The 16,448-nt window shown below is 48.9% G+C and overlaps 1 protein-coding gene across 2 annotated transcripts in view; it reads left to right on the top strand.

Annotated features, from left to right (window-relative positions):
* The window catches only part of LOC123831221 (BEN domain-containing protein 5), a 237,458-nt gene that overhangs the window by 108,490 nt on the left and 112,520 nt on the right, over positions 1-16,448 (top strand). For both annotated transcript variants that reach the window (XM_045858033.1, XM_045858024.1), the window contains exons 4-5: positions 3,283-3,372; positions 13,686-13,800. In XM_045858033.1, coding sequence (XP_045713989.1) covers positions 3,283-3,372; positions 13,686-13,800 — 205 coding nt within the window. The remainder of the gene's footprint in view (positions 1-3,282; positions 3,373-13,685; positions 13,801-16,448) is intronic.

Here is a 16,448-nt window from a genome sequence, read left to right on the forward strand (position 1 = left end):
AACCTTTCCAGATCTCAATTTCCTAATCTCTATACTATAGGGGTAAAAATAGTAGATGTTTCACTGGTTGTCATGAAAATTAAATAAGATCATGCATGTAAAATGCTTGGCACAGAATAAGTGCTGAACAAACATTATTTAATTACTATTACAACTGGATAATATTTTCATCCTCCTCCACAGGAGGTGGAATGACTTAGAGGGTAAGAACACAGGTTGTCGTGTGAGACTGCCTGGGTGGGGACTCAGGCTCTGCCAGCTATTAGCTGGAAGAGCTGGGACAAGTCACTGATTGTCTCCCACCCTGGTTTTCTGCGAAATGAAGATACTAATAGCTAGTGCCTGGACACTGAAGAGGTAGGTGTTCAATAAATATTTTACAAATAAGGACGTAGTAGATGATGACAGAGGGATATAATGACAAACCAGTGTGTGTGTGTTGAAATGCTACATAAGCACACCTCACTTCAAACATCTTCTGTTAACTAAGGAGCCTGGTAGGGCTGTCCTGGTTCCACTCAAAGGGGGCCTTGTACCCTTGAGTGACACCCTCCCTGTGTTTCCAGGTCTACCATCCCTGATGAATTGTCCTTGTCCTCATTGTTCAGCTTCTTTTCCACTCTGGCTTTGTTCAAGCACACTTCCTTCATCCTCCCTGCTCCCTCCTCCAAGAATATGTGTAATTGGCTTTGCACTAGTCTGGGGATTTGGTGACAGGAGGCGGTGGGGGGGGCGTCCCATGTCACACCACCTCGGAGCAGTGACATTACCTTAAATTGATTTTGCAAATGAAAGCTAAAAGCTAAGCAAAGGCGACCCATCCATTTTGCCTAAAGATGATTATTATGCTCTTTTACGGCTTCCTAAATGACAAAGCAGTTTGTTACCTGCCTGCATCAACATTTGCTTATATTAGCATCCGAGATGCTTGATTTTTTATTAGCCCCACGTTATCATTTTATGAAGACGCTGGAGCTCAGTAAAATTAGTGTGCAAATAGAATGCCCGTTTTGCATTTTCCTGAGGTCAGCAGAAATGCTGAATTCAATTGAGTTGATACTGGGTCAGGGGAGACATCCATAAAGGTAGCCTTCACCGAGGGCCCCGGAAATGCTGTTACTCATTTCTGAACTGCCACGATAGATGGGGTCAATGTTCAGCGGTGTTTTTTAAAAAGGCTTCGTGGCGTTTTATTTTAAAGGATGAAGCAATATAAATACTAAGATAATATTTCAACTTCTACCTGGAATAATGGATAAATCCAAACTCTTTTGTGTACATTATAGATGGAAATGCAGAGGATGTAGAATCCCTTTGTTAGTGGATCCGGGAGGAGACAGATAAGGTGGTGAGAGGGGCACTGGGCTGGGAGCCAAGGCCTGACCACCTCAGCTAGCTGTATGACCTTGGGTATGTCTCTTCCATCCACGAGCCTTGGTTCTCCCACTTGTGCATGGGGTCAATACTCTGCAGGTCACAGAAGCATGATGAAGAGTAAATAAGATAATGTGTATCTAAATTTGTTTATAAGCCATGATCTATGTGAGTATTTTTATTTATTAATTTGACAGTTTCTGAGCACCTACTCTATGCAGGGTCTTGGGAAAGACATTAAAAATACAGAATGAAAGTCACCATTTCTCCCTTGAGGAGCTTATATTCCATCTAGGAGAAGTTCAGGTGTCTAACTCTTCTTTTAAATCATAATCTTCTTTAGAAAAGGTGAGTCTTGTTTCTCTGTTTGTTCCTAAAGGTGCCTAATGTAGAGCTGAGTACACAGTGAGTTCTCAAAAGCATACTGACTCCATTATATGTCTTATTAAGGAAGCAGTGACTGCAACCTCTCCTGGTTACCTCAAAGGACCAAGAAAGTTCCAAGCCCTTAGAACTAGGCATAATAGTTACTAGTTTTTATTTTAGTCTCTGACATCAGTACATCAAAAGTTGGGATCATAAAGAGCATTCAACATAACCTACCTCTAGCATTCCAGAAGCTGAAATCCTATTCATTATTTCTAACTGCACCCCTCCCTCCAGCTCATCCTGTAACATAAACAGAATCCTTTAATCCAACTTCTCTCAGTGTTCATTCCTGAATTCACTACAGGTCACCGTTCTGTTCTGGGTCAATCAGCCCTTCCTCTGTCCATGGATGTGTACCCTCCTCCTGCCCCTTCTTTCTGGGAAGGCCACTCCTGGCTGCTGCTCTTGTCTCATAGTATCTGCACAACAGCTAATCTTTTTTTTTTTTTTATGCAAGTGAGACTGCTGTAGATGCAGCAAGAGCTTGGACCCTGATTCAGAGCCACATTTTCCTACTTCTCTGCATGTCTAATAATTTCTCTCTTGGAGCTGGATTTTGTGGATTATACATGGTTGAACATTTGGATTCTGTTATCTTCCCTTAAAGAGAGTTGGACTTTACATAGCAGGCAATTAAGTTTCTTTTGTTCAGTTTTGATCCTTTTAAGATTGATTTTTAAACTTCGGCAGTCTAGAGTAGTCTAGAAGGACCACTAAGGCACGATCCTTCTGGGTTCTCTACTGATTGCCTGAAGTAATGAACAATCAATGGAGTAATTCCAAATGATGGGAATTCAAATGATTCCTAGCCCTCTGTGAGTTCGCAGCCCCTTCGTTGTCTTTTATTCTCTCCCACCTGTTATCTGCGTGTTCTTGAACAAGTTATAGAACCTCTCTGAGACTCAGTCTCTGCCTCTATGAAAAGGAGTATTAATGCACATGTTTCGGTAAGGATTATAAATAATGTGTATAATGTGTCTGATACAAAAGGAGCTAATTAAAGGCCAGCTGCTATTATTACTAATACAAGAACTACCTTCTTTACTTCATTATTTACTGACTATTTACTGTGTACTAGGCAATATGTTAGCTTGTTTAATCATTACTACAACCTTATGAAGTAAATGTTATTATTCACATTTACAGATCAGCAAATTAAACTCAGAATGGATACACAGCTTGCCCAGGGTAATAGTCAGTGGGTCTGGGATTTATTCCTCATATGACCTCTTCAGATGACTTTAATATTAATATAATCATGTGCATCAATGAACAGGACATAGTCTCTTAATATTGGGTAGCCGGAGACATAATTACATTAGTCGGCAATGGCTGGACGTTAATGGTTCTAACCCAATGATTTTAGAGATAAGTATAAAGCACCTAGCCCATTTCCTGCTCTCCCCCTTCCTACATACCAACCTCTCATCTCAGCTTTCCTTGCCTTCCTTAGCAACCTTCTTTTACCTTGCCTTACAGACAATCTTCAGGAAGGAGCAGAGCAGAAGGTGGTGTTCATCACGGGACGCGTCCACCCCGGGGAGACGCCCTCCTCATTTGTGTGCCAAGGTGAGCAGCAGGCTCCCGCGGGCATCCCGCGCTTGCGCCCAGGTCCGCTGGGGGCGCCGTGGTGGTCTCTGGGACAGCGTGGTAACACAGAATCCTTTTCTTGGAGGAGAATCTACTTCACTTCTGAAGAGATTACACTTGACCTTCACTAGGATTTACTGTCAATGACTGTTGACTACATGTATGGATGGACGAGCAGATGAATGAACGGACGGATGACGCACGAACGAGAGGGTAGGACTGACTGCCGTCCTCTAGCGTGTGCTCTGCCGAGGATGAGCCGTGCAGAGTCCTCTCCACTCCCAAGCGCCCTGTCGCTTGTTTCCCGTGGCGTGCACACCAACAGCACCTCTGGCCCCAGCCCAGTGTGGTGGGAGGGCGGGCAGTGAACTGGGGAATTCCTCACTAAAAATTTTTACTTAGTTATTTATTCAATTATTCACTTAACAAACAACCTTTTAAATACCTACCATGAGCAAGGAAGCATCCCTGGTATCAGACAACCAGAGATAAATAAGATGTAATTTCTCTTCTCAAGTATATCTCTTAATAATAACATTTTATTATTAAATATTTCATTAAAATGCACTTATTCAGCAATGTAAAGCATATATGTGCATGCATGTATATGTATCAGTCAGCAATCTATACTCAGTAAATAGTATATCAATGTAAATAACAATTTAATGAATGCCCAGCTTAAGAAGCAGAATATTGTCAATTCCTTTTACATCCTTGTCCTCCTTCCCAGCTTCCCCCTCGCACGAATAACCATCAGCTTGCATCTTGTATTGATTTTTCTTAACAGTTCTAGTGAACATGGACGCTTCCCTAAACAATGTATGTTTTAGTTTTACATGGTTTTGAACTTCATAAAACTGGTATCGTTCTGTATGTGCTGACACTGGTTTTCACCCGACATCCCTGCCAGTGAAGGTAGCTGTTGCTCACGTGTTTTCACCGTGTATCTGCTCCATGTCTGTCTGTGCCTCAGCTTACCCAGCTGCTCTCCTGAGGCAGACACCCGAGCTGTTTACTGTGTGTTTTCTGGCAAACCACGCTGATACAAATGTTCCCACACGCGCCACCTGTGCACAAGTGCAAATCCTTTCTAGGGGAGTGAACCAGGGCCTGGGATTGCTGGGCCACGAGACAGGGGCATCTCATCGTACTGGGCGTTTCTCCGCCGCAGCGGTGTGCGTGAGAGTTCCCAGTGCCCCACGTTCCCGACTGTGCTTTTGCATTTCTGCTTCTCTAGTGGGTGCATTATATGTGAAGCACACGGTACTCTACATGTGCCAAGCACTGTGATATGTAAAATGAAATACAGATTTTATTTTAGTTTTATTAATTTGATTTAATTTATTTTCATTATAGGAGTGTTTCAATGTCGGAGAAACTGATACAAACTATATTTTTACATATAAGCAAACCAAAGATTAGAGAAGTTAAGTAATTTATCTCATTTTAGTCTTGAAGTGACCATGAGGCCAAAGGGGCAGGGAAAGACAGGTTGTGGAGTTTGAGGCGGGAGCACGCTGCCGTGGAAGTGTCTGGTGAATTGCCGTCAGACAACCTTGGGGTCAGATACTGGCTCTGCCACATTTTCGCAGTGCAGCTTCAGTTTCTCCAAATGTAAAACGAATTAGGAAAACAATTCCTGTCTGAAGGCTGTGATGGAGCTGGCATGAGACGAGTGTAAACAAACACCTAGTCCTGTACTTGGCACACAGCAGACACTCAGCAGATGTCCCTCCTTCCTCGTGGGAATCTGAGAAGATGAAGCAGATAATCTGCTTTGTACTGTAAGGCACTGTGCAAATAAACATGGGGTTTATTTTCCCCACTCACATTCTTCCGGTGCTGGGATTGGGCACGACTGCCTCCACCCGTGTTTCAGGCAAGGAGACGGTTTCAGGGAGAGGAACTGACCGCCCAGAGCCCAGCAGCTCAGGAGAGGCACAGCTGGGGGGTCCCAGCTCCTGGCTCCAGTCTCCTTAGCTCACTCCCTGGCATCCGCACTTGCAGCCTCTCCCCCTTCCAGCTCTGTCCTTGCAACAACCTCTCCCAGGTCCCTCCTGGCTTTACCAACCCCTTCACTGCAACCATCTGTCTGTTACTAAACTTGGCAGCAGACCTGTTCCCCCAGCTGATCGGATGCAACTGTTTTGTCCTTGTTTGTAAAAAGGCAGTAGCCTTATCATCAATACTGTCAACTCGGGGAGCTTCAACTCCCACGCCCACCTCCTCTGTGCGCAGCAGACAGAGGGCAGGGTCACCGCCCCATTTTACAGGCGAGGCCTGAGGCACAGAGTCGAGTAGAGCTTGGGTGCTGTCTCTGTTCACCCTGCTCTTCCGAAAAGGAACCCGCTCGGGGCCAAGGTGATGGAATCAGTGCTGCCCGGCAGGCTTTCAGTCAGCATCTACTCCGTGGCAGAGCCTGTCAGCGCCTCCCCTCCAGCTCCTCGACATGAACTCCAAACTCCTCAGTGGGACACTCACGACCCATCGTGATCTGGCTCTTGCCACTTTCTCGGGCCTCAGCCTCATTATTGGGTTGGCCCAGAAGTCCATATGGGTTTTTTTCCGTAAAATAAAAGACATGTTTTTCATTTTCACCAATAACGAACTTTATTGATTTGGATATTTTTAGTATGTGGGCAATCTCCCACATGGTATAACATTGATTGTTCTCAATGAATGTCTTGATTTGATCGCTATCAACTCCAACTGGTCTACCGGACCGTGGAGCAGCATCATCCAACAAGAAATCTCCAGGGCAAAACTTGGCAAACCGCTTTTGACACGTTGGATCAGTCACAGCACCTTCTCCATACACTGCACAAATCTATTTTTTGTGTTTTTACCTTTCTTAAAATAAAAAAGCATAATAGGCCAAAATGTTGTGCATTTTCTTCCATCTTCATTTTTAAATTGGTTACACAAAAATTCAATTTTGATTTTTTAATGCATGCTGATATGACAGCTGTCACAATACAATCTAACAAAATTTTTCTGAATGAAGTTAAAGACAACTAAGTGCTACTAGAGCCACCTTACCAAAAAAAAAAAAAAAAAAAAAAGAGAGAGACAAAATTTTTGGCCTACCCAATGTATCCCAGCCCCACACAGCTTAATCCCTGAATGGACAATCCTCTCTCCACCCCTGGGCCTTTGCACCCACTGCTCCTTGGCCTGCCGCTCCTCGCCACCTGGCAGACACCTCCTATCTCCCAAGGTTTATTTCAGATGTTCTGTGGGTCTCTGGCCTACTTCCTGCAGCCCTCTCCTTCATTGCTGCATTGTGGGTTACCTGATAATCACCTTTATTACCTGATTTGTTATATTTTTGAGTTATATTTGTTTTTTCCCCTTTAAACCATGAGCTATTTGAGGCCTAGCTCTGGGTCTGCCAGTGCCCTTTTCTACATCTGTAAAGTGGGCATTATTTTGCTTATCTCAGGGGCTGTTGTGAGGAACACATGCTGTGTTGGCTTTGGGATGCTAAATCTGAGCTCAGAAAGAGGAGCCTCGTAGTCATAAAGCCAGAGAGGCAGAGGGGTCTTTAAATCTGGTCTCACAAGTCTATGCACACCCTACTCAGCAATAAGAAATGCTAGAAGGCCAAGCTGGTGCTTAGAAAAACACAGCACTCTGGACTCCCCACAATAATCAATGTGTGTTTTACAGAAGAGATGTGGAGGCCCTGAGAAGTAAAGTGGCTTACCCCAGGCCACACGGCTGATTCGCAGCAGATGCCACGTAGGACCATCCCCCCAGTCCTGCCTTTGTCTTTCCCTGTCTCCGGCTGACCTCTGAGACACACGATTCCTCCCGCTTCAGGCGGCTGGGGCCAGGCATCATTCTCCCCCTTTGCCAAAGACAGACTAAGGCACAGTCTTTCCCAAGCGTCTCTCAGCCCCCTGGGGACAGCCCCGAGCACAGCCCCACTGGACTCAGCTGAACTTTCTTCCTCAGGCTCAGCTTTCTCCTGGGTCCCCTCCCCTGCCCACCTGTTTGACGGGAGGGCAGGATGGCCCCAGACCCGGCAGGATGATGTCTGAGATACCTTCGGCTCTGTTAACTTCTTCCTCATTAACTGGCTCGGTGACCTTGAGCAGGGCAACCGACATGTGGGGCCTGGCCATCCCATCTGGCTGGGACCAAGGTTCTTGCCGCCGAGCTGCTGGCACACCTGCTGCTGGGAGCAGAGTGAAGTCCTGTCACCGCAGAGCTCGGGGAGCCGGTGGAGGTGAGGGAGGCAGGGCTGTGAGTTCCTCGAGGCTCTGCCTGGTGGCGGGGTGGATGGTTCTCGCCACCCTGCTGCTGCCCCGAACCCTCCTCCTGGCCTCTGCGAAGCCAGACTGTCCTTGTTCATCAGCTGCAACAAGGAGCTCAGCGTTGCCTCCCTCATGGCAGAGTGGGTGCAGCACCGACTCAGGAGCCGCACTGCCTGGAGTTGGATCCCAGCCCCTGCCCTCAGTGCAGGGTGACCTTGCATGTCCCCTCACCTCCCGTGCCTCCATGCCTCTATCTCAAAAGGGAAATTATCATAGAAATCCTGCCTCAGAGAGCTGTTGTGAGGATTAAAGAGTTAATATTCACACAACATTCAGAACAGTATCTGGAGTTCAGTAAGAACTAAATACATGTTACTGGGTACGGGAAGAGGCAGCACTAATTGAACGCTTTGCCGGCCAGGCACGGTTCCTCCAACCTTTACTGGGCAGCAAACCCAAGCATGTGACTTCTCTACTGGTAGCCTCCCCTGCTTCCTCGCACCTCCCTGAGAGAGCCGTCGGCAGAACCCTCCCTGTCTCCGTGCCCCGAAGACCGTAGTGCACGTCCAAGGTTTTGCCAGGACTAGACTCCAGGTCTCTCTCCTGGTCCCTTGACTGCTCTTTCACTGAAGCCTCCTCCACAATTCAGATTTTTCATGATTGAATTAATTAAACCTCCATTTATGGAATGACACTGTGGGCAAGGCACACCCCCTTCTGGGGGGCAGCACGGGGCAGCGTGTAGCGGAGGCCGTGGACTCGGGCCGGCCCTAGTTTGAGTCCTGCCACGTCCACCTCCTTGCTGGGGTCTTTCAGCAAGTCCTCAACTCTCAGGGCCTCTGTTGCTTCATAGGCATAATAGGGGCCACCGTGTGGTGCCGGTGGAGCTGCTGGGAGGGCTCAGCAAGGTCACGCATGTCAGTGCTCCGCGTGACAGCGGCAGGAACTCTCCCCTCCTCTCGCTCCTCCTCGGTGACCCCTCCAGGTCTTGGGGCAGCTCTCAGCCCTGCTCTTCAGGATAGCTGCAGGATTCACTAAAAGTCATCTGGTAGAGTGGGAACTAGACGCAGGGCTCCTGGCCCCCGGCCTGTGCCCTGCTGTCATGGGCCACGGTGTCCACCAGACCCTAGGCTGTGGTGATAGAGCAGGTCTTCCCTCAGGGAGGTCACACTGCAGGTCATCCTGTGTGGGTGAGGGAAGGAGGAAGGAGACCCCACAGAAACACACACCCCCCCATGCACTAACAACCGCCAAGACCACCAACCAGGACAGCACAATCTAATATTTCCCGCATGTTGCAGTAAGCTTTGCCCCTGCCTCCTTCCCTCCCCCCCGCCCCCGCCGCTTTCCTCCCTCACCTGTTCTCCCTCTTCTCTCCCAATCCCAAACGGCCTCACATAAGCACAGCACTAGGTCCTCTAAGGGGCTCTCTTGGGGCCTTTCATGTCCCTAAGCCTCTGTCTTTTCAGCTGTAAAATGGGCAGCCCTAAGGTTAGGAGGGTAAGACTGAGACTCGTGAACCTCAGGCCCCTCAGGTCCAGACTCCCTGTGACTCCGAAGTGTGGAGCCCATGGGCTTGGCTGTGGGCAGACAGGAGCCTGGTGCCTGCTCAGTGGAGAGCCTTGAATGGCTGCTGTCATGTGACCTCCCCAACTTTGGGCCTAGCAGAGACCCCCAACTGTCTTGCTTCAAGCCTGGGCTCCTGCACTGCAGTACCCTGACTGTTAGCAGAGAGCAGCAACAATAACCCTCATACAGAACTCTCTGGAGAGACAATCATGCAGGCACACGTGCGAATCACGTGCAAACAGACTCCTGGCTCTTCCCATCTTGGCTTCACGGGGAGAGCCCCGGTTTGAAGTCAGGAGATCCCAGTCTGAATCCCACTGTGTTCCCAGAGAAACAGCACCCCGACTGTTTTTCTATCTGTAAAATGGAGTCAATGGCATTGCAGGTCGGTCCAGTTCCTATCACTGGTTCTGCTTTCTTTATGCCTGTCACTCATGCCTATTGAGGACGCCCCTGTGGTCGGCATTGAATTCGGCACTGAGAAAATAGTGGCAAAGAGGTAGAGCTGTCCCTGTGCCCCTGGGGCTCATGGCCTGGAGGGGAAAGACTGAAAGAGCAGGTGCAAGCCTCAGTCCCCAAATCTCAGAGGAACAGGAAAGGTTCCTTTCCTTATTTTCCTATAACCGAACCAATTTCCATGTGCAGGCCCCATTCTGCCAGGAGACAGAGACTTAAACTGAGGTTTTGGGGTCCCCTTTCCCCCAAATTGCATGATTTCAGCAAAGAGTTCTGATCCTCTTGGGCGTGGTGGAAAAATAAGCTTGTCCTGGGTATCAACAGCTACTCACATTGCTTCCCTCACACCTGCCACAGCCTCCTGACTCTGGGCCCTGATCCCTGCAGAGCCTCTGCAGGTCACCGCTGGGCCAGATGGACCCTGGTTCCTGGCTGCAGCCTCTTTATTTCTGCTGGCTCTCTGCCTTGTCTGCCCCCGACCCCACCCCACCCCACCCCTTCCATCCTGCCCTCCAGTAGCATTACTTACTGCAAACCACATTCCAGCTGCCTCCAGGGGGCGCTCCCCAGAGCAAGGTTCTGCCCCCTATGCTCTGTCACGGCCTTCAAATCCTTCAGCCAGACCAACAAGTCCCTGTTTTCCTCCCCTGCTTCTGTCTCATCATCCTCCCAGCCCCACACCTTCAGCCAAACCAAGTAAGAGCAGTGACTAAAACAACACACGAATGCACGCCCCGTGTGCCAGACACATCACTTCTGTTGATTTACTGAGATCCTCACAATAATCCACAAGGTAATTATTATTATTCTCTCCTTCTGAACTGAGGAGGAAACTGAGGAACTGAGAACTAAGGCCACACAGGCAGTCAAACATAGAGTCCACTTCAGAGTCTGTGCCCATTAAACACAGAGCTGTGCCCCCTGCAACGGAAGAGCCGTCTGCCAGCAAACAGGCCATCTGCTTTCTCACCACCGGACCTTTGTGTAGGAACCCCCCTACCTGGGACCCCTTCTCCTGGCACCCCTTTCACCTGGCTCCCTGAGCTCATCCTTTGTGTCTCCATCCTCCGAGTCCCTCCTGGAGCCCTGGCTGGGGTCTAATGGCTCCCTGGGCTGTTCCCACCGGAGCCCTCGCCTGTGGGCCCATGGGGGTTGCTTCCCTACCACACACCCTCTGAGGCAGGAGCTCTTCTGCATCTCAGAATGTCAAGATTATGATGTGGACCTTGCCATGAGTGTTTGTGGAATGAGTGATTATCAGTTCACCTAACCCTATGCTTTATCAAGGTCAAATGGATTCCTGGGGCCAGTCTACCAATGGGCATTCATCAGGCACCTGGAGAAATACTAACAACAGTGTTCAGCTGTGGTCTGCTGGCAGGGTCCACCGTGGCCAGGCCGGTGTCACCACGGGACAGTGCTCTCCGACTCTGCTCTCAGACCCTCCACCACGTTTCCTCTTCCCCTCCAGGCTCCGCAGCCTCCAGTCTTCCTGCCACCCTGCTTCCTCCCACTTCCAAACATGTTTACCGAAGGGGCAGAGGCTGATCTTAGGGGTTGATAGCTTCTCCCGGCAGGAGGGAGATTATTCTCTTCACTTGACAGATGAGGATTCTTCTGCTTTGGGAGAAAGAAATAAAATAGATGGAATCCCAGACTGTCAGCGTGGGATGCATCCTGGAGAGTTACTGAGTTCTTTCTCCTAATTTTAAACACAAGAGAAGACCGAGAGACTTTCTGACAGTCTCTGGGGCCCAGGTTCTCTGTCTGCTGGCTTTTTCAATTCAGTACCTTTGTCCCCTAACCTCATAATTAGTAAATGTCCCAGTCCAGGACTCCTAGTTCTAAAATCCATTCTGTTTGTCACTGCCCTCCATGTCTTTCAACCTTTTATCTATAGGAGTTTATTGAAGCACATTATAATTTTCAGGTTCTAAGTTAGGCTGTTAGAATAGGGAGTTCTAACCCAGTCACGTTCCAAACCAGGTATTATTATCCATATATCAATATGAGGAGACTGGTCAGAGAAAGCTAGCAACTTCTCTAGCTAAGAACCACTTAGAATTCAAATACAGCTCCCAAGTCCTCACTCTTCCTGCTTCCCAGGCCCATGCAATGCTTTTGGCCCATGGCCAGGGATGGAATTTCCTCTCTACTCTTACTTTCTCCGACATTTTCCTGTATTTCCTCTCCATTTACCACCATCCCCCAAAAGCAGAGTGAAAGGTCTCCTCCCAATTTCCTGATCGATGGAAACGATGCCTGCTGAACCGTGTCTGTCCTCAAGCCAAGAACTGAGCCTAAAACCTCTCCTTTCTGTGCCCACCCTCACACTGGGAGTGGGAGCTCTGGGTGGCTGCAGCCTCTGGTCTGGCTTTGTTTTCTCTCATCCTTTTATTAGCTGCCTAATTGGCAGGCCAATTAATCTGTTCATCTGTGAAGGAGGATGGATCATAATGAGCCACTCCGTTTTCAGAAGCCAATCTCTGAGGCTGTGTGGCCAGGCCCTGAGTGCAGGCTGGCTTCTTAATGAAGGGCTGCCCGGGAGCTGGGGTCAATTAGTGGACAGATTAAGCAATTATGAGCCCCTAACAAGGGTGCCTGGCATCATTACCCTGCCTGTTTACTGACAAACTGCAGCTTTAATATGAAGACCAACAAATAAATTAGGGCATCTGGTCTACTGCCACATCGGACGAGAAGTGAATGATGTCCAAGTGGCTTTTGGGCTGTCCATGGATTCTCAGCCTGGGCCTATGAAAAGCCTGAGCTATCCCTCACCGGCCACAGCAGCTCTGGAATGTGCTCTGGAGCCGTTTATCATTCCAAGAGCTAAGTGCCTGCTGCTGGGCATGGGATTGTTCTTCATTACCCCGCTGCCCTCCTCCTGTCCGTCTGTCAACACCTCCTTATGCTGCAGGACCCAACTCAAAGCTTCTTTCTCCCTGATGCCTTTTCTGCTCTCTCCAGCAGGCATGGAGCCCCGCTTCTGATTTTTGGGAGGGTTTTGTACTCTCCTGTTACTTTGCAACATCACAGTCATCTTGTGGGATGCCAGAGTGCCATTTTGCCCATTTTTTTAAGGTCTTAGACAAAGAAGCAGAAGCATGGAGAAAAGGAGGGACAAGGCAAGGGCTCTGAGTTGTTTGTTTTTTACCCCCTCTCCTGTCGATGTGTACAAGCCATTGCCGGGAGGGTAGCCACAAGGGGAATGGCAGAGTCAGACCGGCGCTTTAGGGAGAAGCTTCTGGCTACAGTGCTGAGGGCACATTTCAGAGCTGGTTGCTGTTGTCCAGGCCAGATGTGACGGTGGCGCAGAGTAGAAGAGAGGCAGAGGGATGGGGCAGGGGCAGCCTTGCTAGATTCAAAGAAGAGACTTGGGACTGCCTGACTGTGGGAGGGAGGGAGTCAGGGAGAATTCCACCTTCCTAAATTCATGGCGGCAAGGGGGACTCCGGGAACAGAGGACCCTCCCAGCGGGGGAAGGGGCAGTTGGGGAACACTGAAGAAGCCTCTCTCCTCATGTGACTTGAACTGGATCCCGTCTCTCGGCTCCCTGGTGTGCCCATCGGCGGCCTGCGGATGTCGATCTCTAAGGTCCCTGACTCCGTTGTCATCGATTCGATGTCGGTATTCGGCTGCCTTAATTCACTGTGCAACTTATCCTGCCCCTCCCCCATCTCTGCCTGTCAAAACCCTGGGGGGCCTCCAAGGCACAGCTCAAGTTCAATCTTTTCTTGGAAGTCCCCCCTGTGATCCCTCACAGGAAATGCTCTCTCCATCCTGCCCAGGGGCTTTAATATTACGGCTTGAACTATCTCTTGGAAACAGAGAGAGATTTATAAAATTCATTGGCAGCACGTAATTCATAGCCATACACCCACAGTGGCTTAACAACAAAGACCCCAAATCAAATAGCGAGCTCTCACTGTTTTCTGAGCTGAGGAAACTGTGTTCCCTCCTTCTTAAAACATGGTGGGGTTAACCCAGATGCTTCTCTTTCCCTAGGGATCATTGACTTCCTCATAAGCCAGCACCCAGTCGCCCGTGCCCTGCGGGAACACCTGGTCTTCAAGATTGCACCAATGCTCAACCCTGATGGAGTCTACCTGGGCAATTACAGGTGGGTGACAGGAGAGGGTGCTTGGAAGCTGGTAGTCATAGGATGATGGTGTGGAAGCAAGAAGAAAAAGGGGCCGTATTTTTGAGGAAGGATATTCAGACTCCCCCTGAGTTCGTAGGAGGAAGTTTCACCCTGGCTCTTGAGAGTGCGGCTAATGAACCTTGGCTGTTTCTTACGCAGCTGCCTGAGATCACTTGCTGGCATTTTCTGGACAGCTTTCTGGACCAGGGATCTGGGGGCCCACTATCAGTTTTGGCACCTCCTTCCTATGTAGCCTTGGGGAATTTGCTTGCCCTCTGATGCTCAGTTTCTCTTGCATAATGGACACAATAGTTGTCAAGCACTTACCTGCCAGGGCACTTACGAGCATCAGAAGAAATGGTGAGGATAAATGTGCTCCGCAGAATACCATGTGGAGGTTCTCATGATCACTATTTCATATCTGCGTTTCTTCTCGGAGATCATTCATGATGGGCGGCATTCCAGATCACCTGAGCAGCAATTCTTTGTGTGGGGCATACCAGCCAGCCCCACACTCACTCATGCACTCACGTCTTCAGTTCTCTTTCTCCTGGTAGCACCATAAATTACAACCTAAATTCCAGTGCTCAGCGGTCGTCTGCCGAAAGAACACTGGGTCCTCTCAGATCAGGTTACTGTAGTACCCTTATTTCACAGTTGAGGATACTGATTTGCCCAAAGTCACACACCCAGTAAATCACTGACTGACTAACTTCACTGCCCAAATTATACAGCTTTGTTGCTGATTAGTCCAGCAACAACCCTGTAGAAAACATCCAAACTTCTGAGCTCAGCGTGCAAGGCTCTGTATGCCCTGGTGCCTGTCTGTCCCCCATGCTGCCTCACCTCCCGCCCTCTACTCTTAGAACAGTTGCTGCAGCCACACTAAGTAAAGCCGAGTTCTCTAGACATGTCCTGTTGGTCTCTGACACCTTCCTCTCTGCCCAGGGCCTCCTCATCCCCTCTTCATCCCACTAGCCCTCTTCACAACTCAGCTGTGCCCCTTCTGGAAAACATTCCCCAGCCCCACAAACAGAGCTGGTCACTGCCGTCTCTGAGCTCCCAGTGGCCTGGTTATTGAGCAAGTTTTATCCTATCACATGGACCCCACTGAGCCTGCAGCCACCAGAGAGCAGAGACTGAGCCTTCATAATGTGTGTGTATACCCCAGGGCCTAGCAGCAAGGATCAGCACATAGCAGATGCTCAAAAAGTGTTTGATGGGTGTGAGTGAGGGGAGCCATGAGTTCACCGGTGAAGAAACTGAGGCCCAGAGATGAGACAGGACCTGCCCAAAGTCGGTGGCAGAGCTCAGACCAGAGTGCAGACTGTCTGATACCCGGCTGGCTTCATTTTAAACAGAGTTGGTTTACTACTTTCTGGGAGCATGGCAACTGGGTCCCGAGGGGTCCCCTAGTCCCCCTGGGTATGAGTTAGAGAGAGCTCATGGGATGCATGATGCCTTAATTAAAGACAATTTTGCTTCCTCTCTTAATTGGCTTGAGAGATGGTTCATTAGCACTGGCAGGTTTTACGGCTTGCTGCAGGCCCGAGAGCAACGCCTTCCTACCGTCCCTAGATAGAATGTACTGTTAGAGATAACAGTGGCAGAATGACCGCTTGATTTATGTTAACATTTCTGCTTAATTACAAGAGCGGCAGTGGTCAGAGGGAGGTCAACGCTGTCCATTCCACACACATATTTATGTCATCATCTGCTGTCTGGGGATGATGAGTGGAAAGAGGTCTGTGACCTTGGCCAAAACGCCTCCCGCTCTGGGTTTTGGATGGCCAGTGGGGCAGTGATGAGGACCCAGATACTCTAATGCATCTTCAAGCTCCAGATTTTTTGCTTTGGGATTTCAGGATGAAAGAGCTCCAACCCTCAGAATCCGTTCTGTACTGGTTTAAAGCCCCCGATGTTCTCCTACTGAGAATATGGGATTCTCATTATGAGAGTCAGAGAAAACCTCTGACCACAGGCATTAATCCTAGTGCTAAGCGGCTCTGCATAGCAACAGAGGAGCCTATCCATCATGAAAATTCACTACTGCAGATTGGGAGAATGTGGAAAATAATAATGAAGGCTCAGAGATGGAAGCTTCAAGGTGCCTTAGAGGCCCTCTGGGCCAGCCCCTCCCGAGCCTCCTCCTGTTGCAACAGCAGCCCCACAGCTCGGTGGGGCTTCCCATGGCATTATGGGGAACGGCAGGGAACAATCCAGCATTCAAGTAAGTTTGGGAAACACAGAGCTAAGGGAAGTTAAATATGTTCTTTTATGAAAAGATTTTTTTCAGTTTTGAAAATGCTAATAAACAGGAATCTAAAGGGGAGAATATAGCATTTAGTGTTTTCCAAATGTAAGTATTAGGGAACTTTTTCATATAGAGCAGGGGTGTCAAACTCATTTTCACCAGGGGTCACATGAGCCTCGTGGTTGCTTTCAAAGGGCCGAAATAATTTTAGGACTGTATAAGTGTAACTAGTCCTTGACTGTTAAGGGGTTGAAATTACATTTGGCCCTTTGAAGGCAACTGTGAGGCTAATGTGGCCCCCGGTGAAAATAAGTTGACACCGCTGATCTAGAGCTTGTTTTGCTCACCTAGTCCCTCCCTTGGCCCCCACAGG

This window comes from Phyllostomus hastatus, unplaced genomic scaffold, assembly GCF_019186645.2.
Source record: "Phyllostomus hastatus isolate PE091 unplaced genomic scaffold, TTU_PhHast_1.1 phas_contig_147, whole genome shotgun sequence".
NCBI classification, from domain to species: Eukaryota; Metazoa; Chordata; class Mammalia; order Chiroptera; family Phyllostomidae; genus Phyllostomus; species Phyllostomus hastatus.